At 38.2% G+C, this 27715-nt stretch overlaps 1 protein-coding gene across 1 annotated transcript; it reads left to right on the forward strand.

Annotated features, from left to right (window-relative positions):
• Positions 1-27687, forward strand: Asic5 (acid sensing ion channel subunit family member 5). The gene is given in 11 exon segments (NM_022227.2): positions 1-13; positions 1289-1400; positions 3781-4087; positions 9771-10008; positions 11819-11944; positions 13796-13945; positions 14832-14979; positions 18237-18293; positions 20559-20727; positions 26057-26148; positions 27215-27687. Coding segments are annotated over 10 exon segments (1488 nt in total). The 5' UTR covers positions 1-13; positions 1289-1360; the 3' UTR covers positions 27376-27687.
• Positions 27688-27715: the final 28 nt, after the last annotated feature.

A 27715-nucleotide genomic window follows, 5' to 3' on the forward strand; every position in this document is an offset into this window, starting at 1 on the left:
ATCTAAGTGAAAGGTCAGCTGGGTTTGCTGTCTACTTTTCTGACCAGCATGTTTGATTTAATCTTTTATTGTTTGTCAGGATTAATAAGGCATTGTTTGCTGTTGGCGAAACAAGTGCAGGGAGGGAGATAATGATGGCTCGGAGTTCTCTCAGTGTCCATGGGACTGACTTTGTTGGGTGATTCTGTCGCTTTCTTTATGTTTACTGCGAAGTGGGGTGGGGCAGGTTTACAAGTCTATCTTCTGTCACATACCCTCACTCCAGCAACCATCACCATCAGAGAAGGGAAGTGTGAGCATCTGTCTTTAACTTTAATTGGGTATCTTAGAAAGTGAAAAGGCCAGGTTTACAAAAGAACAAGGCATATCTGTGAGGGGAATCCTTGGTCTTGATTCCAAACAAGAAAGTGAGGGAAAATGGAGAGGGGATCATAACTATACAAACCAATTAAAATTCAGATTTATTTCAGTCATAAGGGGGAGGGTAAGCAAGAGACTTCCTGACAAACCCAAACTATGTAAACCCAGTTTCAACTTACGGTATTGGGGTTTCCCAATAGATGTCCAATGTTGAAGGGAACAAATGCTTGCGAAATATTACCATGACAAAGCTATCAGGCTCTAGCTGAGACACATGTAATTACTGTGCTTGGTCAACAGATGGCAGCATTTATACACGCGGATGCATACCAGTGTTTATTAATAAAATTAATGCTAAGTTCTCAAAGGTGTTACTATGAAAAGGCTGGCCTTCGTGAATTGGCAAATTTATACTATTTTAATTAGCATTTCCTCTTTACTAGGTACCTTTCCTTTTGTAATTTTATTATTTTTCCTATATCCACTGGTCACTCTGTTACAGTTGTATCTCTTTTATGTAAGAAATTTCAAGAAACTTCAAAACGAAGATACTTCACTCCCTCCCCTGTGTGTGTGTGTGTGTGTGTGTGTGTGTGTGTGTCTGTATGTATGTGTGTACATACATACACAATCACAATTTGATTTGTATAAAGCTGGGTCTTAAGTAAAAATGTTAAGAGAGGGCATCCACTGGTATGATCAGAGGTCACTATTAAATAACCTTTTTTGTTCAGAAAATGGGTTTTCAACGATGCTTTCTGGGTTTTAATCTATACTGGCCTCTTGCCAATCTATAAATGCCCATAGCTGATTCTGTCAGTGTTTTTTGATTTACAGATTAAGTGCTTCATGAGGCTTAACATAGCAACACAAATATTTAAATTGCCCCCACATTTTACAACCTTAATTGCTGTATTTTATATAAAAGGCGCAAAATGGATATTGTTATTGAAAAAAAATTGGATGCACCCAGAGGACTTGGCATCACTGAGAGCAAAACATGGAACATACTGAGAAATCAAAAGGGCCCGCCGAGAAAGGTAGGAGATCCCTGAACAGCAACACCCGCCATTCCTAAAGACCAGCCTAAGCAGAGAGCACGGTAGTTTCCATCCATGGGGAGCTGGATTCCCAGTGTTATGGTCACAGTAACAACTGTGAGCTTTAAAAGGAATAATGCAGTTTTAGTAGCAAAAGAGCAACTTAAGAGGACTCAAAATGCTACAAAAATATTACTATATGTTACAATTGACTTTTGCTGTTTCTTTGTTTCCAGACAGCATGCTTGTCTGGTGCTCCTAAAATGTTTCTGTAATGACAGACTTGCATGATAAGACTTTTCTTATATTCACCAGGTGAAATATACTTTTGTGAGGGAAGTTCAAAGCCTCAGCTGTGTGGATTGGTGGGTCTGCACTGCCTGTTCTGAGCTTCCTGACAGGACTATATCACCCTGTAGGTTCTCTATTTATTTGAAATACTCATTAGAAGAAAAATGTTCCTAACAACTAGTAGGAAATGTTTTTGTAAAGTTAACACACCTGTCAATGTTTATATCTTATTAAAAGAGAGGAAATCTGAAGGTAAACCTGAAATGTATTATTTGGGTAGTGTTTGCAGCCAGCTGTATACTGTGTCTGGCCAGGGACTTGTTCCTGGATTACTCTTCTCACTCATAGCCCATGTTCCTTCAGTAGGAAAGGTGAGAGTTTCCGGGGGACTGAGCTGTTTCTTTAATCAGGGTAAAGTCTTCGCAAATGCTTCTAATCAATGATTGAGTCATAAGAATAGATCACAGTTAAGATTATTTTGATGAGTAATATTTTTCTCAGCCTTCTGATTTTATCTGAAACTTTGTCAATTGTTTAAAAAATATGTGCCAATTAACCTGATATTAAAAGAAACATTATGCAATGATGTTATAGATGACAGTACAATTCCAGACCATGAGATTGATACAAACATGACAACATAGTTTGTATTAGCTTGAACAGTGTAACATTATTTGTGAGTGCTCATGCCCATTGCATGAAGTGGGAAACTTTAGAAAATGTTGATAAACGCAATTTATATCATGTTATTCCAAACTGGAAAAAAATTAAAAACAATGTATTGGTGAGAGACTAGCAAGGTATTAAAAAGTAGCTTAATGATAAGAAAAGATTACAGCTTTTTGGAAGGATGTTAATACTACATAGTTGATAAAAATGATATTTATTGAATTGAACAAGGATTTAAAATTTTAAATAACTTTATTGTAAGAATGTATAGGTTTTTACAGTCTCACTTCTTTCTTTTGTTTCTGAGATTTTTGTTGTTTTTTTTATTAGTATTGCGTGTGTGCGTGTGTGTGTATGTGTGTGTGTGTGTGTGTGTGTGTGTGTGTGTGTGTGTGTGTGTGTGTGTGTAAGATATGTGCTGGCTGCCTAGGAGCCACTGCACATGTATGGAGCTCAGAGGACAAATCTACGTAAGTGGTTCTCTCCTTCCTCCTTTACTTTATGTTTCAAAGACATGACTCAGGACATCAAGCTTGCATAGTTATCAGCTTACCCAGTAAGAGACAGCCATCTAGCCATGTTGCTTGTCCAAGAACTCATTTTGGAAGCAGGAGCAGTAAATTATTCCTTAAATCCATGAATGTTTAAAAATTTGCTCTATCACTATAAGAAAAGTAAAAACATTTAATAATGTTCTACTGGTTTATATTACGCACTGAATTCTCTCCAAGCATTATGCTATTTAACATGACAAGCTATAAGGCAGATGCTATTGCTGTCCATTAATACAAGAAGCAGAAGGAGAGTGCAAGCGTGGCTGAAGTTGCCTAGGTTACGGGAAAGGAGACTTAGACTAGAAGTTGAAGCCTCCAATTACAGATGAATCTCATCCTGTTAACTGGACGGGGAGGCTTTGCATTTTCGATTACCGAGTCAAATGAATATTATTTTTCTTTTTTTATTAGATATATTTCTTTACTTACATTTCAAACGTTATTCCCCTTCCTGGTTTCCTGTCCATAAGCCCCCATTCCCTCCCCTCCCCCTTCCCCTCCCCTATACAGGTATTCCCCCTATACATCCCCCTTATTGCCCCCCCCCCCCGCCCATAGTCCCCTATACTGGATTAACCTAAGGGAAATCCTGCATGACTATTTTTTACATTATCAAATATATTTTAGTAAAACTCTCACTGGCCTTTACCAACCAATATCAATAATTAGCTATGGAACTGTGGAACTTGAGATTGCACTTAGGACTCTTGGGGAACAAAGCCTAACCCAATTCAAGGGGCTTTTGTAGTTCCTTGGGGAGAAAGACTTATTAAAAGCTTTTTCTAACTCATGCACTTGGTTTGATGTTGTTGTTGGTTGTTGGTTCTTGTTTTTTGTTTTTGATTTTTCTATTTTGTGGACATTAGGACTCTTAGGAAAGATAAGACGTTACCTCTCAAAGAGACCACTGCCATCTCCAACTGACCGGAAGAAGTTCGATCATGACTTTGCCATCTCCACTTCCTTTCATGGGATACATAATATTGCCCAGAACCAGAACAAGGTTCGAAAGGTGATCTGGCTGTCTGTGGTGCTGGGCTCTGTCTCGCTCTTGGTGTGGCAAATCTACAGTCGCTTGGTCAATTATTTCATGTGGCCAACGACAACATCTATAGAAGTTCAGTATGTGGAGAAAATTGAGTTCCCAGCTGTGACATTCTGTAACTTGAACAGGTATGCTCAATTTATTGCTTAAATCATGATTTTTAAAATTAATTAAAGTATAAATTTACTTGGATGGTTAACGTAAGGTTTTCTGATGAAGTATTTAAAGCGCTGGCATCCTTAATTCGAACTTAAAATGCGAAGATAAGAAAGTAGAGGAGCTTGCTAATTCTTTCATTCATCCATTCAGTTCCCTTTCCCTCCTTCCCTTGTGCAGCAATGTGCTAGGTAAGTACTAAGCTCCAGGGTTAAGTAGATATTCAATAATCTGCCTTCCTGAACTTAAGCCTGCAAATGACAAAGAGTATCCATAAGTAAGTGAATAATTATTAAACCCAGTATAGCTATAAACCCAGGCTTTCTATGTAGAATAGAGCAGATGGGGAAGAACTAAGAAGGGAGCTAATGCACAGCACATGAAGATCCGAGGTTTGGTTGTTTATGTGATGAGATGTCTGCCTAGGTAGAGGCAAACCAGCTATAGACCAAAGGCTGTGTATTATGCCCACGTGCCTTAGGGCCCTGATCTCTGAAGAACATTACACTCAGCGGAGTTCTCTCTGCTACTCTAAAGCTCTGGGCTGCAGTCCACTGTAGAAAGTTTTAGTCACTGTACCAGGCCAGCAGTGAGAAGGACATTTTCCTCCCACAAGGTCTTCACAACAAAGCCTTGATACTCTCCATCGTGAGGCTTGAAAGATCTTATGTAGGGGTTTTGCAGGATGGAGGTGCTCTTTAAGACTCATAGGTTATTATGACAGGCAGGTGGGCAGATCCCTTCATCTTGTGAATAAACACACACACACACACACACACACACACACACACAGAGCATATGTGTGTGGAGAGAAAGGCATAGCTCTATCTATCTACCTATCTATCTATCTATCTATCTATCTATCTATCTATCTATCTATTATCTATCATCTACCTATCTATCTATCCATAATATATTCATCCATTTTTATGTATTTCTTGTGAATCAGTTTAAGTAATGCAGTTTGCTTTGCTTCTAGAACTGGTATTTGACACACGTACATGTTCTAGGAAGTTTGTGTGACTCTGGTCCTTCAAAGCTTTAATTTATGCATTAACATGTCTGAAGATAATGATAAGTCAACCTTCTCACAAGAGAAAAGATCGTCAGTATTCTCTGCCTCACACTAGTCAAATGGCACGCATGCTGACAAAGGCAAGGCTTGCTTGCAGGTACACTTGACTGAAGGAGGCTGATACACGGAAGGACCATGTGAGGGGATCCACAGTCAACTCTTTCCAGGGACTCAACTGTAACTAGTGGGCAAGGATGTTTTCAGAAACTGAACACTTAAACCATTTTTCTGAAGAAAATACAGGAAGAAGATGTGATCCATCAGGAATGTTTTCATTCTGAAATGAATGTCAACAACTGTGAAGCTCCACATAACTTAGACAAGTTTCCCCCATTTTCACCCCCTTTTTTTTCGTCTCGGCATGACAAAGATTGCCCTCCTGGTAGTTTTTTGGCAAGAAAACCAAAGCTTTCTATGCCTCACCTCCAAGCCAGTGCTCCCCATGTGTCCTGGGAAATTTGGGGTGACACGGTGTTATCTACAGCAAAGTCCATGTGACAAAGGTTACGTTTTAAATGCGTGAAACTTCGAAGCTGGGGATTCCTTGAGTATCTTTGATGCCTTTGTGTCAGGTGGAAGAGAGGTGTCAGAGGCTATGCTTCCAATGCTCTTGAGTGTTAACTGCTTATCTGTAGGAGATTGACAGCTGATATGAGAAAATACTTCTCAGAGATTTATGATATCTACAAAATGTTCAAAATTTTTTATTAAGTCCTTGGGGACCAGGTATGTGTCTGTGGAGATTAGAATGCAAAACACAGGCTTTCCCTATTTTGACATAACTGACAGTTCTTTTGACTAATAACCAAGTTATAAAACAGAAAATTATGAGTGTGTAAAAATGCTGAACACAAAAAAGGAAAAAACATAAATTTAAGGAAAAAGCAGTAATACTATTATTATTATATTTTTAGAAAAGGACTACATTCTTATCAATTGCAGTATTTAATAGTAACAGTGTATTTCTATTTAAACAGTGATGCAAAGTTGTCAATGACCTCATCAACATCAGTCTCTTAGTGCATTAGTGTCTGGTATAGTCATTTTCACATTCAATATAGTTTTCATATATTAAACCTAGTAGATGCTTGCTGGAGTTGTAAATCTACTTCACTTATAAATTAGTAAAAATATCCATTAATTTAAAATTGGGAAAAGTTCCTTTACATAAAGCAGTATACGGACAGAAGAGCTAATCTCATAAAGGTATATTTGGCACAAAGTCATAAAAATTAAGTTGTCTAATAGATTCAGGAAAATGAACAATTATTCATGGAATTTTAATTTGGAGCCACATTAATAAATTATTAACAGCTCTATATAATATTAAATTCCTGCCAAATATCATCATTATAGTATTCATCACATGTTTCTATTACATTTTGCCAAAAGCATCTAGTTTTTTCCTTCTACTAATATTAGAGAAAGTGCCTTATGGATAAGAGTTCATGTGGTTAACCATTATTTCAAAACACATGGTTCAAGTTCTTTGTCTTTATAGTCATTGTGCTCATTTATGTTCCCCAAATCTGTGTAAAGGTATGTGCACATGTGTGTATATGTGTGTATGTCTATATGTGTGTGTTCATGTGTGCATGTGCATGTGTGTGTATGTGTATGTGCCTATGAGTGCATGAGTATGTTTATGTGTGCATGTGCATGTGTTTGTGTTTGCATGTATGTTCATGTGTGTATGTATGTGTAGGTTGTATGTGCATATATGACTATGTGTGTGTGCATGTGTGCATGTGTGTGCAGGTGTGTGTGTTTGCATGTGTGTTCATGTCTGCATGTGTGTGCCTGTGTATGTTTATGTGTGCATGTATGTGCATGTGTGTGCATGTGTGTGCATGTGTGTGTGAATGTGCCTATGTGTGTGTTTATAAGTTCATGTGCATGTGTGTGTGCATGTGTGTGTGCAGGTGTGTGTGTGTGTGTGTGTGTGTGTGTGCAGACTTTGGAATTTTTGATGAATTGTGTTAAAAATTTTGTCAGTTAATGAAAGGACCAGTATGATGTTACAACCTGCTCAAAGGGGAATCCAAAACTTATTCTTTTCCAGATCTCTTTTCTTTAAAATTATCTGTAAAGTACCCAATTCTTGTTAATGGTTGCTTAGATACTTTGGCAGGACTCACCTAAGACTAAACCAGGCATCAATTCAGGAATCAATTGAAAATTGTTAATTTTGCTCATATGATTTTAGGAAGTGAGTTTAGAGCCACTAGTGTGTATAAGAATATATTTAGGAATTGCTTTCTGGGTATTAGTTAGTTTATTATTGTATTCTGTTGCATTTTACTATATATAATTCATATACTAGGCTCAATAGATACTATATATGTATGACTTTGCATGGGTATGTTTCATAAAATAATTAATACAAACATTGTGGAAACAAGAAGCAAGTTTTTTGTCCTGAAGTTTAATGTTCTGAGTGTAGTTCTGTGGATGGGAGACAAGAACTCTACCTTTCTCCTATACCCCTAGTCACTAACAACTTCTTTAAAGAATAATATTTTACAGTGTGTATTAAAGTTAAAAATAAACTTGGTTCATGACATTGCATCTTAGATGAACTTTATTTCTCTATTTCTAATACTACTAGGTTTTATTTACATAATTTAATATGGTAAAATACCAGTGTAATCTCAAACTTCATTAGTGTAACAAATATAGTTTAAGAGAATATTTTAAATGGAAGGCTTCCTTAATAATTTTATTCATTGCATTTATGAGACACACAGTAAGGCTAATTTCAAATTTTGGAGGACTAATTCATTTAATTTCAAAATGACTGTAGAAGTGAGTCCTCACAGTCTTTATAGGGCATCAAAGGCTGCACAGTGCCCATTGATTCAGGGTGAAAGTTGTGCTTCTCACAAAAATCACTTACGAACTCCTGAAAAAGAGTTTCAAGAAATTCTTTTGACCAAGATAAGGGAGGCTGTGAGGCATCGTGTGATAATGAATGTCCAGAGTGTCTCAGAGTGAGAAGTCAGATGCTTGCAAAGTCAGGATGGAGCTGGCCACAAGAGGACCAGAGATGCTGGAGTAAGACATACGAGTCTACTAGATGTGGATCATGAAAACCACTGTACTTTTTGGCATGATTGGAATTGTCACATGATATTGGCTTAGGGGTTTCGCTTGTTTGTTTCACATCTGTTCCACACTCACTGGGGGAAAGATTGAATATGGCTTTTACTAGAACAATACATTTAAAACAAAAAAATAATGTATATAAAGAAAGCTGAGTGGATTTAGTAGGTTACACACACAAACACACACACAGCAGTAATAATTAAAGAATCAATTGTAAATTTGGGAGGTAGACACAGGAAGGGGAGAGGATAGAGAGGGAGTGATGCATGGAGATAGCAAATGCATGAACTTCTCAAAAGTTTACATTTAATAAATAAGTACATAAATGCAATGAAAATAGACTAAAACTTAAATGAGAATATAGCATAATTATTACGACCACCAGGATAATATCTATAGATATAAAAACTTGGAAAATATACAAAAAGTTTTAATCATGTTCAGTGGTACTTTGCGATAATCATTTCGTAAGTAACTCAACAGAAGCTACTAAGTAAATAAACAACTTCGCCTTTGAAAAGAAAAAATAAATGAAAATAAAATCTAGGTCAGGACCGCCATGAGCTATCAACTCCCTCCATGCAAAAGCCTATATGTAAAAATACAGCTCCTAACAATTACCTGTGAGACTGTGGGAGAAGGGTGAACTTTATACATTTATACATTGTTGGAAGTTAAATTCTTACAACTACGTGAAAGCAGGACTGCACTTGCTCAATAAACAAAATATAGAACTTCTCATTATCCAGAAAGCCAACTACTGGCTGCTTATTTAAATAACACGAAGTTAATGTTCACATGCAGGTATGTATATGCCAGCAATGACCACAGCACCATTTAGTGATCAACAGACAGGAATGACCCAAAAGGCCATCAGCTGATGAATGGGTGACGAAGCTGTAGTGCATGTGCACAATGTGTGTCCTTGTATATTAAACATTAAAGTTGAAAACCTTCTGTCTATACCAAGGATAGGTTTGGAGAGCATTATGCTAAACCATGCAACCCAGGTATGCTCACCTTGCATGAACACTATACACTACATTCATAACTTATTCTCCTAATGAATATCTAATTTCTGCATTTATAGATCAGTTAAAACAAATTTAATAGATTTATGAATAAATAATTGACAAAGTCTAGAATATTAGAAGATTCGAGAATGACATGCGAACTATGTACTGCATGGCATGGAACCCTACCAAGAATGGACCACTCATTCCACTCTGTGCTGCCAGTCAAAGAGAACAGAGGAAAGCTGCTCACGTTAGGGTTTATAAGATAAAAATATGAAATCATTACCGTCATTTTGAGGAATGCAACGAATAAGGCATGCAAATAAAAATCTAAAAACAATGCACAGTGGAAATTGCTTAACAAATATAACCCTTTATTGATGTAGTTTTGCCTTGTTTCTGTTTTCTAGAAAAATTACGTTTTATCAATGTAACCAATGCCTTCATCCCTACTACTAGATTTCAAACAGAAGCAGTATCCAGATTTGGCATCATTTTCTTCTTATGGGACATAGTCTCCAAAGTCCTCCGCCTTCAGGAAATCAGTGGCAACAACACTGGCTCTCCAGAGGCCTTAGATTTTGTTGCAAGTCACCGAAACTTCAGCATTACAGAGTTTGTTAAGAACAATGGTTTTTATCTCAATCATGACACTTTGGTGCACTGTGAGTTCTTTGGAAAAACATGTGATCCAAAGGTAACGGTTGAACATTTCCCCAAATATAGTCAAAACTGTAGACTATTCCTTTGTTTTGTTTTCTGCTCAAATGAAACTAATCCATTGAGAAATCAACCTAAGTTTATGTAAGTACATTTCATTAGCTCTGCGAACTCCTGCTTTGTAATATCAGAAAATGTGGCACCCATGTGAGATACATTTCTTCTTTCAATAAGTTATATACAAGGGGCTGGGGAGATGTCTGAGGGTTAAGAGCATTACTTTCTGCACAGGCCTGGTGATATGAATTCAGATCAAGCACCCTTACAAAAATATCTGGTGGTCTGTGTGCATGCCTATAACTTCATACTGTGGAGAGCAAAGACTAGAATCTTATCTAGGCTGGATTTTAACCAAGCTCCTGGGCATAAGGTAGAAAGTGACAAATCAGGGCACTAGAGTTCTTTGGCATCACATATATGTGTAAATTATACACAGTCTCACACACACACACACACACACACACACACACACACATACAGGGAGGAGGGGATGGGCAGGTTAGAAAAAAATGATAGATGACAAAGGTTTTGAAGCCTTTATTGAACCATAGTTTTTTCAAAAATAAAACAGCTTAACACTATAGCACAATAGAATACTTTGAATTTTTCCTTATCCTTCAACAGCATAACTGAGGAAAACATTTCTGTCCACCTTAAGCAGCCAGTGCACTGTATCTAAGTTAGTCCTCCTTATGAGAATGCACAGAAAATGAGCCTTCCAGCTTTCAACTAAGAATTACATGTCACATGCATGAGATGTTGAGTGAGCTTCATATGAACATGTAACATCTAAAATTCTGTTTCAATTACTGACACAACAGTCTAGGATAAAGTACAACATGCCTGAATTCTGGTTTCCTATTTCCTATATCTCCATGTCTCTGTGCTCTGAGATAGATTCAAAATTAATATCAACTTTATTCTTTAATGATATAATAACAAATATATAAAGGTAGTTCCCAAGAGAGACTTGGTAGGGATGAAAATAAGCAGCAGAAATGGCCTGGTTCCTTCTCAGTTTCTAGTCATTAATACAGGAACCCAATTCTAGTAATCTGCGAAGTAAAATATAGTAACTGGGTAATCTAAACTGGCTTTAGAAAATGTTCTACCCACGAGCCCACTTTTCATCTCCCAACTTTGCCTGTCTACTTTGGGTATGTTCTCTTCACACAGAAAGCCAAAACTTCAGCCACCAAAACTTTTCTCACAGGAACACATTAGCACTCCAGAATCCAGGTGATAATTCAGGGGAAGTCTCAGCACTGTTCTTAAGCCAGCTGCAGGGGTTGGCGGATGCAAATCATCCAAACTTACATAACAATCATATCTCTAAGAATGGAGCGGATTGTCAAAAGAGGTCAATTGGAAGCAAAATATGACTGCTCCCCAGGGAACATACAGAGGGAGCAGAGACTGCTCAAAAGGAGGGTGCGAAAGCCACTCGCCAAAGGACAACAACATGTTTCTGTGAATCATTCATAAAAATGTGAAACAAGTCATCTTATATTGGAAAAAAAAGCTTATATTGGAAAAAAAAGCTTAATCATATGTAAAAGTGTATCACTTAAAATAACATGTAAGTTGACGTAAATGATCAGTATACAAGTGAAAACTGTTGATCAAATAAATACATGCACAAATTTCCAAACTATCAAATCTTGCTGGTATAGACACCCTCATGCAAATATTTGCAAGCATAAACAAATGATAGAGTAATTAGAATTTGGGGACATTGAAGAAGTCGCTACTGATTGTGCTCTATTTCGTTTGTTTTCATATTGGAGGATTTCAAACACGTCTTTACTGAATATGGGAATTGCTTCACTTTCAACTATGGCGAGAATGTCCAAAGCAAGAACAAAGTGAGTGTGTCTGGAAGAGGCTTGAAGCTGCTGCTTGATGTCCATCAGGTATCCACATTGCTTCGTCTTAGTCTGCGTGTAAAAGCAACAAGGCAGGGCACAGGTTTCCATTTTTAAAAAGAGTATTTTGCTCTGTCAAATAACTTCAACCAGTTAAGTTTATCTTGCCCCTTGACAATTGATTCGAACGCCCCATGGATTGTGAATTACTGTTGTCTTAGATTTTCAGAAAGGAGATCATACAGGCATAAGCTCGACATTTTCAGTCTCGCTTCTATCGTAATTCCACTGTTCATGCACCAGGATAAAGAAATGGCAAGTTCTATCATGCCATGTCCATAGCTAATGACACTTTAAAAACATAATCACAGTAGGATTTTCATCCAGACATTGAAACGTTGAAGTATATTTTGGGAACAACTCTGTGTATAGTTTATTAGTCATAGAATTCTCTTCTGAAAAGAAAAAAACATACCCAGAAAGAATAGTTCATGCGTGTATTTAAGTTAAGCCTCATTGTTCAATGGTTTGCTTTTGCTTGGTGATTGCTCTTTGTAACTGGCCTAGGAAGTTACTTTTGACTTGGAATTCAGGAATCCCCACATCTAAGAATTGTGTTGCATTATTACAAAGGTCCTAGATGACTAGCTCCCACCCCTGTCCTGTGCTACCAAGGCTTTATAGATCATGACTTCTGTTATGCTGATATACTAGGTATTCTAAGACAAACAATGAATGGCAGAGAGCAATGTTCACCTCATTTTGAATCATAGCAAATTACTGTATCCCCATAAACATTAATAAAGGTGTGGCTGCTTTTAAAGAACTTCTGTTAATATATTTACAACTTCCTCCTGTGTCCCACTCAAAATAATTATATTCATGCCCAAATACAACTCTGCACTCAGCAAATATTTGACCAATATTTAAAGTATTTAGATAATGGTCCTAGTGGTAGTTTATACATTAATGATAAAATTTTATTAGGAGATAATCCAAAATAATTGTATGATACAACTGAGACCTACAGATGTAATATAATGTTCCGTAAGCAAATGGCATCTAGCTGTATCTCTAAACCAACCTTGTCAATGCCTCTTAGAGGGTTTTAAAATGTCCAGTAGAAATGGGCCTCTGAATTACAGGAATCTAACGCATACTCCTCAGGGGCGATTGCACAACTGTGGACTGATTCACTGCAGATCCTTGTGTGTTCACACCACCTTCTCCTTATAGCCTGAAACTGCTGCATCACTAGCAATTTATCTTTACTTGATATAGATTTATACACTTAAAAACAAAAGGTGTTGTTGGGATGGAGAGATGGCTCAGTGGTTAAGAGCACCAACTGCTCTCTTCCAGAGGTCCTGAGTCAATTCCCAGCAACTACGTGGTGGCTCACAGTCATCTGAAATGGGATTTGATGCCCTCTTCTGGTGTGTCTGAAGAGAGCAATAGTGTACTCAATACATAAATAATTTTTTAGATATGTTGTTAAAAAATAGTGTTGATTTTAACAATCGTTGAAGAACACATTTGAATTTTAAATAAGGTCTGGACTTTAATCAGACAGAGTCCAGTGGTTCCCTAATACACTCATAGCAAAACAGAAAACAGGCAAGTAGGAATTTCTGAAAGGCATATGGGAGATGAGAAGGACAGAGGAAGGGAGGTCATCAGAGGAAAACAATGTGTATTCAGTCAGAAACAACTGACACAAGTCGTTTGTACGCTCAGTCAGAAACAGAAATCTGTGTGATCCAACCTGAAAGGGGGCCTTTTAGAAACCGAATTTCCACATCTTCCACACATAGTAGATTTGAAGCCTAATATGAAGGGACTAACTTTAGAAATCGGGTACAGTATGGATTGGTAAAACTAAATCTCTGTTCACTTCAGGAGGAATTCACGGACAACCCAGTCCCTGGTTTTGCTGATGCCGGGGTCATCTTTGTCATTCACTCACCGAAGAAGGAGCCCCAGTTCGATGGCTTGGGTTTGTCTTCTCCTGTGGGGATGCATGCACGGGTGACCATCCGCCAACTGAAGGTAAGAACTTGGGAGATGTAGAGGCAGAGGGAATTAGCTGATGAGGAAGTGCATTAAACACACAAATAACCTTTCTTAGGAGAGACACTTATCTCCTGTGCTTTTAACCGTGGCTGGACAGGCCAACATTCCATTTCAAATCCCTTTCCTATATTTGTAGGCTCCCAGGTAGTATAAGGCAGTATATTTCTATGTGCAACCTAAGTTAGCCTATTTAAAAAAAAAACCACAGAAGCCTATTAAATCCAAGGTGACTTCAGATTTTATTAAAGACAGAATGAAAAGTAAGCTTTAGAATTGAATGCTTCCTCTGGGAAGTCAGCTAAAGAACTAAATTGGAAGAGAAGCAGCCGTGGAGACTAGCCAACCCTTGTGGCAGGCGTCCACATGACAGCCTTTTACTCAGGAAATTCACTAATTACCTTTCTGAATTTGTGTCCACTCCATATTCTCTTGGCATGCGGACTGCCTTTCTTTTCCAGAGTTAGAAAGTTTAAGTGAAGTAATGGAGAGAAGGACCTGGCTGGCTGCACGTTAAATAGGAGTTACGCAGTGAAGAACCAACTTCTGTCATATTGGTGGATGATTCATGAGTAACCTGAGTACTACATGGCATGATATTTGCATAAATGGTTGTTGTTCTTAAGTGAATTAAGTTTTCGAATGGTTGGCCTATCTGATGTTTTCATTAACATTTAACTTAAATGTTTAAAAGCTGCTGTCGATAGTGGCCTTTGGGGACTTTCAAGATAGAAAGGTGGACAAATGGGTAAATTTAGTGTATTAGAACACTAAAGGAAGAACTCTGAAGTAAGTAAAGGTGTACAGTGTATGTGGATGAACAGAGGTCAGACCCCTAACCAGAGAGCACCTGCTCTGCCTTCAGACCATCCACCAGGAGTACCCATGGGGAGAATGCAATCCTGACATCAAGTTGAGGAACTTTACCACCTACAGCACGTATGGTTGTCTGAAGGAGTGCAAAGCCAAGCACATCCAAAGGCTGTGTGGATGTTTGCCCTTTCTGCTTCCAGGTAGGCAGACACTGACATGTTCTCTCCATGCTGCTTAATTTGAAGACTGGGAAGTTAGTGTGCCCTTGTATTGTTTTCCATTCCCATATTACCTCAGTTGGCACATTTGAACAGAGCTATCCTTTTTCTTTTTTTGTAAGTTTTAGATCTATCATTGCCAAGTCTTTATTTTTTTTCCATCTTTATTAACTTAAGTATTTCTTATTTACATTTCTACTGTTATTCCCCTTCCCGGTTTCCGAGCCAACATCCCCCTAACCCCTACCCCTCCCCTTCTGTATGGGTGTTCCCCTACCCATCCTCCCCCCATTACCACCCTCCCCCCAACAATCACGTCCACTGGGGATTCAGTCTTGGCAAGGGCTTCCCCTTCCACTGGTGCTCTTACTAGGCTATTCATTGCTACCTATGAGGTCAGAGTCCAGGGTCAGTCCATGTATAGTCTTTAGGTAGTGGCTTAGTCCCTGGAAGCTCTGGTTGCTTGGCATTGTTGTTCATATGGGGTCTCAAGCCCCTTCAAGCTCTTCCAGTCCTTTCTAAGATTCCTTCAACGGGGGTCCCGTTCTCAGTTCAGTGGTTTGCTGCTGGCATTCGCCTCTGTATTTGCTGTATTCTGGCTGTGTCTCTCAGGAGAGATCTACATCCAGTTCCTGTCAGCCTGCACTTCTTTGCTTCATCCATCTTGTCTAATTGGGTGGCTGTATATGTATGGGCCACATGTGGGGCAAGCTCTGAATGGGTGTTCCTTCTGACTCTGTTCTAAACTTTGCTTCCCTATTCCCTCCCAAGGGTATTCTTGTTCCCCTTTTAAAGAAGAAGTGAAGCATTTGCATTTTGGTCATCCTTCTTGAGTTTCATGTGTTCTGTGCATTTAGGTAATTCAAGCATTTGGGATAATAGCCACTTATCAATGAATGCATACCATGTGTGTTTTTCTGTGATTGGGTTACCTCACTCAAGATGATATTTTCCAGTTCCATCCATTTGCCTATGAATTTCATAAAGTCATTGTTTTTGATAGCTGAGTAATATTCCATTGTGTAGATGTACTACATTTTCTGTATCCATTCCTCTGTTGAAGGGCATCAGGGTTCTTTCCAGCTTCTGGCTATTATAAATAAGGCTGCTATGAACATAGCGGAACATGTGTCTTTGTTATATGTTGGAGCATCTTTTGGGTATATGCTCAAGAGAGGTATAGCTGGGTCCTCAGGTAGTTCAATGTCCAATTTTCTGAGGAAGCTCCAGACTGATTTCCAGAATGGTTGTACCAGTCTGCAATCCCACCAACAATGGAGGAATGTTCCTCTTTCTCCACATCCTCACCAGCATTTGCTATCACCTGAGTTTTTGATCTTAGCCATTCTCACTAGTGTGAGGTGAAATCCCGGGGTTGTTTTGATTTGCATTTCTCTTATGACTAAAGATGTTCAACATTTCTTTAAGTGTTTCTCAGCTATTCGGCATTCCTCAGCTGTGAATTCTTTGTTTAGCTGTGAACCCCATCTTTTAATAGGGTTATTTGTCTCCCTGTGGCCTAACTTCTTGAGTTCTTTATATATTTTAGATATAAGTCCTCTGTCAGTTATAGGATTGGTAAAGATCTTTTCCCAATCTGTTGGTCGTTGTTTTGTCCTAACAACAGTGTCCTTTGCCTTGCTTTGCAGTTTTATGAGATCCCATTTGTCAATTCTTGATGTTAGAGCATAAGCCATTGGTGTTTTGTTCAGGAAATTTTTTCCAGTGTCCATGTGTTCGAGATGCTTCCCCACATTTTCTTCCTTTAGTTTGAGTGTGTCTGGTTTGATGTGGAGGTCCTTGATCCCCTTGGACTTAAGCTTTGTACAGGGTGATAAGAATGGATCGATCTGCATTCTTCTACATGCTGACCTCCAGTTGAACCAGCACCATTTGCTGAAAATGCTATCTTTTTTCCATTGGATGGTTTTGGCTCCTTTGTCAAAAATCAAGTAACCATAGGTGTGGGTTCATTTCTGGGTCTTCAATTCTATTCCACTGGTCTATCTGTCTGTCTCTGTAACAATACCATGCAGTTTTTATCACTATTGCTCTGTAATACTGCTTGAGTTCAGGGATAATGATTCCCCCTGAAGTCCTTTTAGTGTTGAGGATAGTTTTAGCTATCCTGGGCTTTTGTTATTCCAGATGAATTTGCAAATTGTTTTTTTTTTTATTAAAAAATAAATGTTAATATAGGGACAGCAGGATACAAGATAGAATACTTCAAGGCCTCTCGAACTATGTAGTCTAGGAGAAGCCACTTTGAGATTTAGTTCTTCATCTGGAAAATGATAATTCCTAAATCATAAAATTATGGACAGGATAAAATAAGACAAAAATAAGTGGTTGTAAATTTGAAATCTAGAAGCATTTAAAAACACAAAGACTTCATTTGAGGACAGAAGCAAAAAGAGTCAAAACATTGATCAAAATTTTCTCAACAAACCATTTCCTTGGATTCTGATATGTGTGTGTGTTTATATTCCAAGGAATAAATAAACATCCATATGAATGATAAATAGGAAGATATAGAAAAGAAATGTTCTTTTGATTTAGGTTGCTAATTTAATCTGAAGTCTTGGGCCCATATGTATGTCAATGGTGGGGGTGATAGTGTCAGTGCGTGTGGGGGGGGGGGGAAATGACAGTGTTATTGGTGGGGTAACTGTGCCAGTGCTGGGGGTGACTGTGTCAGTGGTGGGGGTGACTGTGTCAGTGGTGGGGTGACTATGTCAGTGCTAGGAGTGACTGTGTCAGTGGTGGGGTGACTGTGTCAGTGGTGGGGGTGACTGTGTCAGTGGTGGGGTGACTGTGTCACTGGTCGGGTGACTGTGTCAGTGGTGGGTGACTATGTCAGTGCTAGGAGTGACTGTGTCAGTGGTGGGGTGACTGTGTCAGTGGTGGGGGTGACTGTGTCACTGGTCGGGTGACTGTGTCAGTGGTGGGGTGACTGTGTCAGTGGTGGGGTGACTATGTCAGTGCTAGGAGTGACTGTGTCAGTGGTGGGGTGACTGTGTCAGTGGTGGGGTGACTGTGTCATGGTGGGGTTCTCAGTGTTGGAGATGTGCTTAGCATACCCTCAAAAATAAAAACTCCAATGAAATCAAGTAACCATGTCCAGAATCAATCCCCAAATTACCTCTCCAGATAGGTGCACATTCCAAAGCTTCATTGTCTTTAGTGGGAGAAAATTCCTCCAAGAAAATTCTTTACATGTTACACTTGCTGTTTTTAAGGAAATGGTGTAGAGTGTGACCTACTAAAATACTACAACTGTGTGTCTCCCATCCTTGGTAAGTGGCTTGAATCTTTTACTTTGAAAGCTTATTTTAAAACTATTTAGTTATAAGGCATGAAATAACATTGTACATATACAAGAATTGAAAAATAAAGCTACATAAAGAACTTGTAGAAGTCCCTTAACATTTGCTTCATAAGCATAAATAGTAAAAGAAAATCCCCTCTGACTACTGGTCCTCTCTAGGTTAGAGGCCATGATAACAGAGGACCAGCCAGAGCTCACAGGTTCATTTCCAGATCTTTACGGTGCTTTTAAACTCCGCTCTCTATACTATCAAACTGCATCACTAAAATGTTTTCACCATTAGATCAAATATTCCAAATTAGAAAAAGAATTACATAATATTCAGTAAAAGCATGTTTGAAAATCATTTATATTTTCTAAGAACCCTTCTTTTATTTAATTAAACACGCATGTCACATATACCATTTTTGAGTAAATGAACTCATAAGCACACGTGTCTTCATCATTGACAACAACTTAAGTGGATTTATTTTGCCTACATACTTTCATAGACCCCAATATTATATTCTATGCTCGACTAATTGGATCCATACACATAACTTTATATTTATGTTTTGAAGTCACTGGTTGCCCTCTTAAAATGTAATATAATACATTTTATAATATATTGTATATCTTTGTCTTACATTTGTATCTGTTGTTGGGACATAAGAACTTACCAAAACAACTCAGGGAAGAAAGGATTCACTTTAATTCCCAATCGCAGTCTACATACAGTTGATCACTGTAGGAGATCAAGATGGGGAAAGCCGATCAAGACCGCTCATCACATCGCATGTTACAGCCACAGTAGAGCAGGGAGGAGTGACCTGAAGAACACACACGTGTTCTCACTTCCTCCACTCGTGCCTTTCAAGATCTTTTAAATCAGTGGCTGTCTACCTTTCTAATGCCATGACCATTAATACAGCTCTTTCTTCATGTTCTGGTGGCCCCAAAAGTATTTATGTTGCTACTTCATAACCGTAATTTTTCTCCTGCTATGAAATGTAATGTAAGTATCTATGTTTTCTGATGGTCTTAGGTGACCCCTGTGAAAGACTCATTTAACTTTCAGAGTGGGTCGTGACTCACAGGGGATGAGAAACTATGTCTTAGATGTTTCCACCCACAGTTAGGAGCTGTTCCCACTTCAGTTAATATGAAAATAAATAATGTGCCACAGACATGGCCTCAGCTGACCTGATCTAGATAATCTCTAATTGAAACTCCCTTCCCAGATGTTTCTAGATTTTTGTTGACAAAAGTAACCCTTACACTCTTCTATGAAAGCCTTCTTTTCCAACCCATTCTAGAAGTATCTTTAAGATAGCAGCAATAGAATTAACATTTTCTTTTAAATTGCTATAAACTATTCCAAGGTCTAGCAATAAAACAGAATTTATAATGTCTTCAGTTTCCAAACCAAATGTGCAAATGTAACATTGAAAAACCAAAAGAGTCAGATTTACATCGACAAACCGATGATTTCCTACTGCTGGTGAAAGTTGCAGGGGGACAAGCCAGGAAAAAATAAGTCACAGATGACGCAATTTTAGAAACTGCTGTGGGAAAAAAGGATCACAAAGCTGTGTGTGAGTGTTGTGAGCCTATGAGTCTGTCTCACTGTGTGGATGTAAGTGTAGGGATGAGTGCATTTGTAGGGGATTAGTGGATCTGAGTGTGGGAGTGTGTCGGAGTGCATGCATTCAAGTGTCGTATGAAAATAGCGCCTGAGGTTAACACGAGTGTATCGGATCATGTGTATGTAGGTAGAGGAATGTATAGTATGAAGGTTGAAAAGTAACAGCCTGGCAGACAGAGAATTTTGGGGCCACCTGGAAAGCTAAGAGACCATAGAAACAGGGAGCCTTAAGCCAACAGAGTACATCACACCAATTCAAGATAAGTCTAAAGATAAGTATAGTTTAGAATTATATCTGTGAGGTCCTCTCAAAATGGACACTCTACTCTCCATTCTGTTCTGTCTAAATGGTTGATCTGATATGGAAATAGTTCAGGAGCTTCCTAGACCTTTTCATTCCTAATGAAGATGTGGCCCCAGTGACTCGGGGATCAAGGTTATAACTTTGATATTCTGTCTTGTTGGTTTTATCAACAGTAAAATATAACCATAGTTTGCTAAGATATTAAGCATATGTAACTACATTTTAAATACAGAGGGAGAGATCATGAATTTTATCCTCCCATTGTGGAGTCTTCTATGAGTCCACTGTTCTGGCTTCCATTTCAGACCACATCGAGCGTAAAGGGCTGTGCACAATGGGAACACACAACTCCAGCTGCCCCGTGCCATGCGAAGAAACAGAATACCCTGCTACAATTGCTTATTCGACTTTCCCAAGTCAAAGAGCAACAAAATTTCTTGCCAAGAAATTGAATCAAAGCCAAGAATATATCCGGTAATCAAGTTAGTCTTACAAATTATTCATGGTTAACATGAAGTTTTCTTTCCTGAACACTTGAGGTCTCAGGAAATGATGTGGTGGTCAATTGCAGAAGACAGTGCGGATGTCACTGAGCTAACAAATAGGAATTTAAAACCAGGTAGGATCACATCTTTCCGCCCCTTATTCTCACTTTTAAATGGAATCATATGATGCTGACTGAAGACATTTATTCTTGGTTTTTCCTTCTCCGACCTGACTGGAGAAAATATGAATGCTAGCTAATATTAGCTAATGCTTAAAGTACAACAAGCCTTTACCTGTATGCTCTATTCTTTGAGTCTCCTAATAATTATATAATATAGGTGTAGAAGAAATTATTTTTATTTTAGCACAGTGAGTTGAAGTTCACTGAGTTTTAAATAACTGCCTACCAAGGCAGTCAGTGATGTGGAAGGAACTTGGCCTCTGAGCGCCAAGTCTCAATGACGTGGGATTGTAACTCCAAAACTAAGTGCAAAGTTTTCTCTTTTCCACACCATGTTGCTCCTGGCAAATTATAAAGGCAAAATTGTAATGAAATTTAAGTGTCTTTTAGAGGAAGGAAGCCAAACATATCTCCTTTTAAAAGTCTATTTTGCCATATTTTATTAGCAAACTTATAAGATTGGCACAGACAGAGACCATGAAAAGCCCGAAATACTACTCAACTAGAAATGAATAGTGAAAAGAAGGGACCTGGAACAAAGAAGTCAAATGGTGTGTTCTCCAAAAGAATCTGTGGTAGTTTCACTTCTCATTGTTATAAAGAGAAACTGCTGAGACTTGTCCAACCCACAAATGCTGACTGGCTTTCTTCCCATGCCTTCTTCAGTTTATATTAATAACACACACACAAAGCAAAACAGACAAGTGCCAGTATCTAATTCTTGCCCAATTTTTCTTTTTGGAATAGTATACTTTGGAGTCCATGGGGTGATATCAAGCCTTCAGGATTATTGATAACAAGAAAAGAAGCCCTTTGTTTGGTTGACCATTTCCCAGCATAGTGTATTGTTAAGCAAGCTCTTTTCCCATGCATGCAGGAAGCTCAAGGGTATCTTTGAATATAACTGTTAAATTGTAGTACACAGGTTGCTATCCTTAGAAAGCCCAAGCAGGTAGGATTTTTGTCCCTCCAGGAAACAGCAGAAAAAAAAACCCAAAAAAACAAGGACAGTGCTCCACAGGTGCTGGGCTGTTCTGAGGTACTGAGCAGTATTTTAAAGAGTTTGGAAAGAGAGTTTGCAAACCATAGGTGTGATATATCTATTTTACAAATGGTCAGGCTACGAAGCCTGTAATAAGCTTTGGTCTCCATCCCAGGGAACTCCCATGACAGACTTTAGAGACAGTTATCCTGGTGTTTTACCAACAGGCACTTTGGAACCATAGCTCAGAGAGCTAAAGTGTGTGTGTGTGTGTGTGTGTGTGTGTGTGTGTGTGTGTGTGTGTGTATGTTTCAATTATGTTTATAGACTTAGGGCCTGAACCAGCAGTTCTAGTATGTTGGTATGTGTTCTTACAACTATTAAGATAAAAATACATTAACTGATTTAAAGTTCAGTGATACTTGCATGGCCACATACCTAACTGAAAGCATGTTTTGATTCACTTTACCTTAAGGTTTGTTTTAATAAAGTTTATAAATCGTTACGTAAAATCATAGACAACATCTCTACTAATCAGAAATTTTAATGAAGCACTTCAAAATGACAGGCCTTTTGAGTTATAAATCACAACACATACTAGATTAAAAATAACAGACAAAAAAATCACAGTTATATATTTTTTAAATACAGACATCTGTGTTCGTTTTAAATATGGAAAACTGTTCTGAGTGTAGACCATTTTGAAATGCCTCCTGAGTTCAGAATTATTTTATTTGTAAGATATATAGGTATGGTGCAGGAGATACACTGGTGAATTAGAATACAATCTACATAAATACACACCATTGTCTATTTCCTTTCCTAGTCCATTATTATTACTAATAATGTTCTCTTAATTAACATGGTAATGACCTTGTGTGGTTGGGATGAGTGGAAGCTATGACCAGGATGGAAAAGCAAGTAGCAGAGCAAATGTGTCTAGACACAGGGCTTGCCAGACACAGCCAGCTAGGTGTTAGAAGGATTCTACCATAGTGTCAGGAAACACATGCCAGATAGCGTCTGTGGAATTAGAATAAGATTTAAATAGAAGCAACCTCTCAACTAATCATGAATCACACTATACATCTTTCTTCCTGGAGCAGAAATGAACTGTAGGCCATGGCTATCCCAGAGCTTCGTGCAGCTATTGCTCAGCAAGGTTGTGTAGATGAAGGCAAATTTAACTGAAGAAGGCCACAGTGTAGCAGGGAGTCCATGTTCATTTGTGACAGAGTCCCATCAAATCACATTGGTTGTGAAAGCTACTGTTTTCAATTGTCCTATTAGAGAATTTTTGAAATAAAAGTTATGCAAAATGGTTTGTTTTGTGCACACCTAGGCTATTCCCTCTAATGCTGTGCTTAATGTTCAAGCCCCTAGAGGTTAGCAATATCGACAGATAATCAGCTTTCTTTCATCTCCTTGCTGTTATTAAAACTGATTTTATTTTATAGCAATGTTATTTCCCAAGAGAAGCAAGTATTCTTATACTTGATAAAATGATTTATTACTACCCTCGGTCTCGGTTGCAGAAGCCCACAAAGGTGGATGAGTCAACTAACAGCGAAAAGCTGTATAAATATCACAATATTTGTGTAGAAGTGGGATTTATTGTCTCCAGAAAACACAGACGGATAGTCTCTGTAAATAATCATTAGCATTTAGCTTGGAAAGTCAAATAATATTATCAGCCTGCATGCAAATTAAGAACCCAGTAGAGAACACACAGATGAGAATGTTACTGCAGTCTCTGAATCCCCATGACAACATTGTTACTTCTCTCCCTGTGGTAACTATTTCATCACTTGTAACTATTACAACCTCCGATGAGGATCTGTATAACTATTGTACATTTTTCTGTTACTGAGCATTAGGATTAATGGAAATTAGGTACACATATTAATGGAGCATTTTTGATTAAGTACATTAGAGTATCGATTCCCCCAGACTGCAAACAATAAGAAAAGTGGTTTATATCCATGTTTCTTAGCTATGTTAGAGAATGCTATGCTGTTTCAGGAAACATTGTTAATAGGGTTCATTCTCCATTAAAATTCTTGTTGCCATCTGAAGATCATGTAGTAATTGGTTTCAACTTCAGTTTATAGCATGGACAGGATAATATTTAGCCACAAGTTTGTTGGTTTCATCTTTAAGTTGTTGCAATTTTAACAAATATGCAATGAGCATGTTTTGTATGTTCATAATCAATGGCTCTGATAGGCGTGGGAATGCCTTGATAGATAAACAGAAAAACCATGCTTTTTGCACATATTTCTACTCTGGAGGACATGGATGACAAGTACTCGTATTAAATGGTGTCATATGCTGTAACAGAAAAGATAGATAAAAAATCATCTACAGAAGCCAGAGTGAAAAAGACTTGCCTTCAGCTGTGTAGACTGTGAGTGGAAATGACCTTGAGCAGAAGTGAGCAGAGCTCTACAAAAGAACATACAGATATTTCACTAACAGTGCCAAGGGTGTGTCATGGGAATAAGCCAGATTGTCCTGATTTAGCAGGTTGAAGAATTATTGGGGTTTTTTGGGGGCGGGGGGAGAACAGAAGGTTTTTTGCTGAGGTGAAGCATCTCAAATTGAAGCATGATCTCCAGTCAGACAACTACTACATAACTCCTAGTGGGATTATAATGTGTTAGGTAACAGTAAGAAAAGTAGGGTATAAAAGCAGTGGGTATGTGTGAGTTGGTGGTGTGAGGCCTTGGGTGTGAGGCAATGAGTGTGATGTAATGAGTGTAAGGCAAGGTGTGAGGCAATGAGTGTGAGGTAATGAGTGTAAGGCAAGGTGTGAGGCAATGAGTGTGAGGTAATGAGTGTGAGGTAATGAGTGTAAGGCAAGGTGTGAGGTAATGAGTGTGAGGTAATGAGTGTGAGGCAATGAGTGTGAGGTAATGAGTGTGAGGTAATGAGTGTGAAGTAATGAGTGTGAGGCAATGAGTGTGAGGTAATGAGTGTGAAGTAATGAGTGTGAGGCAATGGGTGTGAGGCAATGAGTGTGAAGTAATGAGCGTGAGGTAATGAGTGTGAGGTAATGAGTGTGAGGTAATGAGTGTGAAGTAATGAGTGTGAGGCAATGAGTGTGAGGTAATGAGTGTGAAGTAATGAGTGTGAGGCAATGAGTGTGGGGTAATGAGTGTGAGACAATGAGTGTGGGGTAATGAGTGTGAAGTAATGAGTGTGAGGCAATGGGTGTGAGGCAATGGGTGTGAAGTAATGAGTGTGAGGCAATGGGTGTGAGGCAATGTCATGAGGCAATTAGTGTGAGGTAATGAGTGTGAAGCAATGGGTGGGAAACAATGGGACTCTATGTAGATGTTGATGGGTCCACAAATAGCATTACCTGTTAGACTGGTTAGCAGTGACAAATAGAAATAGCAACAGTCTGACTTGGGATGTGTTGGGATGTATTAAGTTATTAGCAAGTGGAATCATCAAAAATCAATCAAATACATGATTGGAATTCAAGGTAGAAGTCTAGATAGAGAGAAGAGAGAGTTGTGGCCTCCTACTATACAAAGAGCCATGGTTTTAAGATGGTATTGAGCCACTCTGAACACATGTGAAGATCTATAGAGGACATTAAGAAGATAAAGTCTTTGCTCAAGCGTATCAGCAATAAACAAGAAATAGAGTTTATCAGTAGGACAGCTGGTTCAGATTTAATTTCTCACTAAAACCTACAAGCTCAGCTCTATTATACTAACCGTGGACAAGGAAACAACAGTACTTCCTCAGGATCATCTACGTAACTTGGAAAAGCCAAGGCTAGAATTAAAATTATAATCCAAAAGTTTGTAAACGTATTGGGCCACAGTTAGATAAGCACATTTTCTGTCTTTCTCCAGTTCTCAAAAAAGAGACATAGACACCTTATAAGGTGTAGTTTTGTTTTTGTTTTTTGCTTTGTTTTTGTTGTTGTTGTGTTGATGTGTGTGTGTGTGTGTGTGTGTGTATGTGTGTGTGTGTGTGTGTTTTCCAAGTATCACCATGACAAGATAATGCTAATGGAATTAATACTGAACTAGAAGAGGCTGGATTTAACGTAACGTTAAATGGTTCCTGAATCTAAAACGGGGATGAGAAGCAGTAGTGACACTTGTAGGCCTTGTTCATTCTGTTTTTATCCCCAGGGAGAATCTTGTGAACATTGAAATAAACTATAGCGACTTAAACTATAAGATAACACAGCAACAAAAGGCAGTGAGTGTGCCCGAGTTACTTGGTAAGTGTGTTAACTCCTTCCTCAACTCTCACTGTCTGTCAGACTACTTTTCTGTATAAGTGACAGGTTGTCAGTGGAGGAAGAAGAGTAAATTGTCCCTGTCTCCTACCAGTGTTTATCCTTCCTAGGAAACACAGGTCACTGTGACTTAGCTTTTGTTATTGCAACATGGAGTCTTTACCAAGCAATGGATTTCCTAGATGCTGTTATATGCTTGAGGAAGGCACACAGGAATCGGAGAACATTAGATCCAGTCATAAGCCTGGTCAGATCAAGCTTCTGAGAGTGGGGTAGCAAGGCAGTACCCAAATTCTTCAATGCTCCCACAGAAAACACACGTCCACAGGACATTTAACAAGCACCAGTTTCCTGAAGATGAGTCCAGGCAGACTACTAATAAAGTAATCTTTAGCAGACAGTACTTAGAACAGGGGCAGCAAAAGGGAGATGAAGGATGGAGGGGATTGGGAGGTGATTTTTTTCAATGTAGTTTTTTGGGAGAACATGGAAAGGTTTTGACGGAAAGGTCATGATGAAGACAAAAAACTGTGAGTGCCCTTAGTGCCTTCGAAGCACATACAAATGGTTCAGATGTAGATGTTGTGAGTATGGATGTAGGTTAAAAACGTGTTTTAAAATGCAGTTTTTTAAGTAGATATCAGTTTAATGAAACATTAAAATGCCTAATATAAAATACAGTGAGGAGACTAGCAGGGCCATACAGATGACGGTTCTCTTCTTGAAAAACAGCAACTTCCAGCTCTGCTCACTTCGTGAGTACAAACTACACCATAGCAAAAGTGGCCACCTAGAATTCTACTCTCCAAAGGTTACATCACTCATTGGAAACAGTTTTATACTATCTCCTTCTGGGGATGATTTTTGTGAATATTATTGGCAGGTATTACTAGTACATATTATTTTATTTATACTAAATTTTAAAATAATATAATTTATGTATCTTCACATATCAGTTGTAATCAAATTATTGCATTCAAATATTATATGTGATAATATTTACTTTTTCTTGTATAGAACGTAATTTCCTCATGAATTTTTATTACAGCAGATGTTGGAGGTCAGCTGGGACTATTTTGCGGAGCTAGTTTGATTACAATTATAGAGATTATTGAATATCTATTCACCAGTTTCTACTGGGTATTCATTTTCTTTTTGCTGAAAATACTTGAAATGATCCAGCGGACTTCTCCACCTCAGACAGTTTAGAAGAATGTGAATATTCTATTAGAATAAAAGTGTTGGTTTTCTTTTCATACTACATATAATTATAATGGCTTATTCATTGTTATGAGACTTTATGTCCTAGTTTGGAAAGTCTAATAAAAACCATTGAAGATTCCCATTTCTGTACACACACTTCTCTCTGTATTGTTTCATATATTCTGTATTGTCTTTTTTCTATTGTAGCCTCAGCACTTAAAGTAGTACCAATTGCATGGTATGCATATTTTAATCTTCTTATAATAAGTAATGGAAAATCTTTGTGTCTAAGTATGTTAATTACACTTAATGAGCTGTATATGAGTGTGATTTTTTTTTAATGTCT

Source organism: Rattus norvegicus, chromosome 2, assembly GCF_021556685.1.
Source record: "Rattus norvegicus strain SHRSP/BbbUtx chromosome 2, alternate assembly SHRSP_T2T, whole genome shotgun sequence".
Taxonomy (NCBI): domain Eukaryota; kingdom Metazoa; phylum Chordata; class Mammalia; order Rodentia; family Muridae; genus Rattus; species Rattus norvegicus.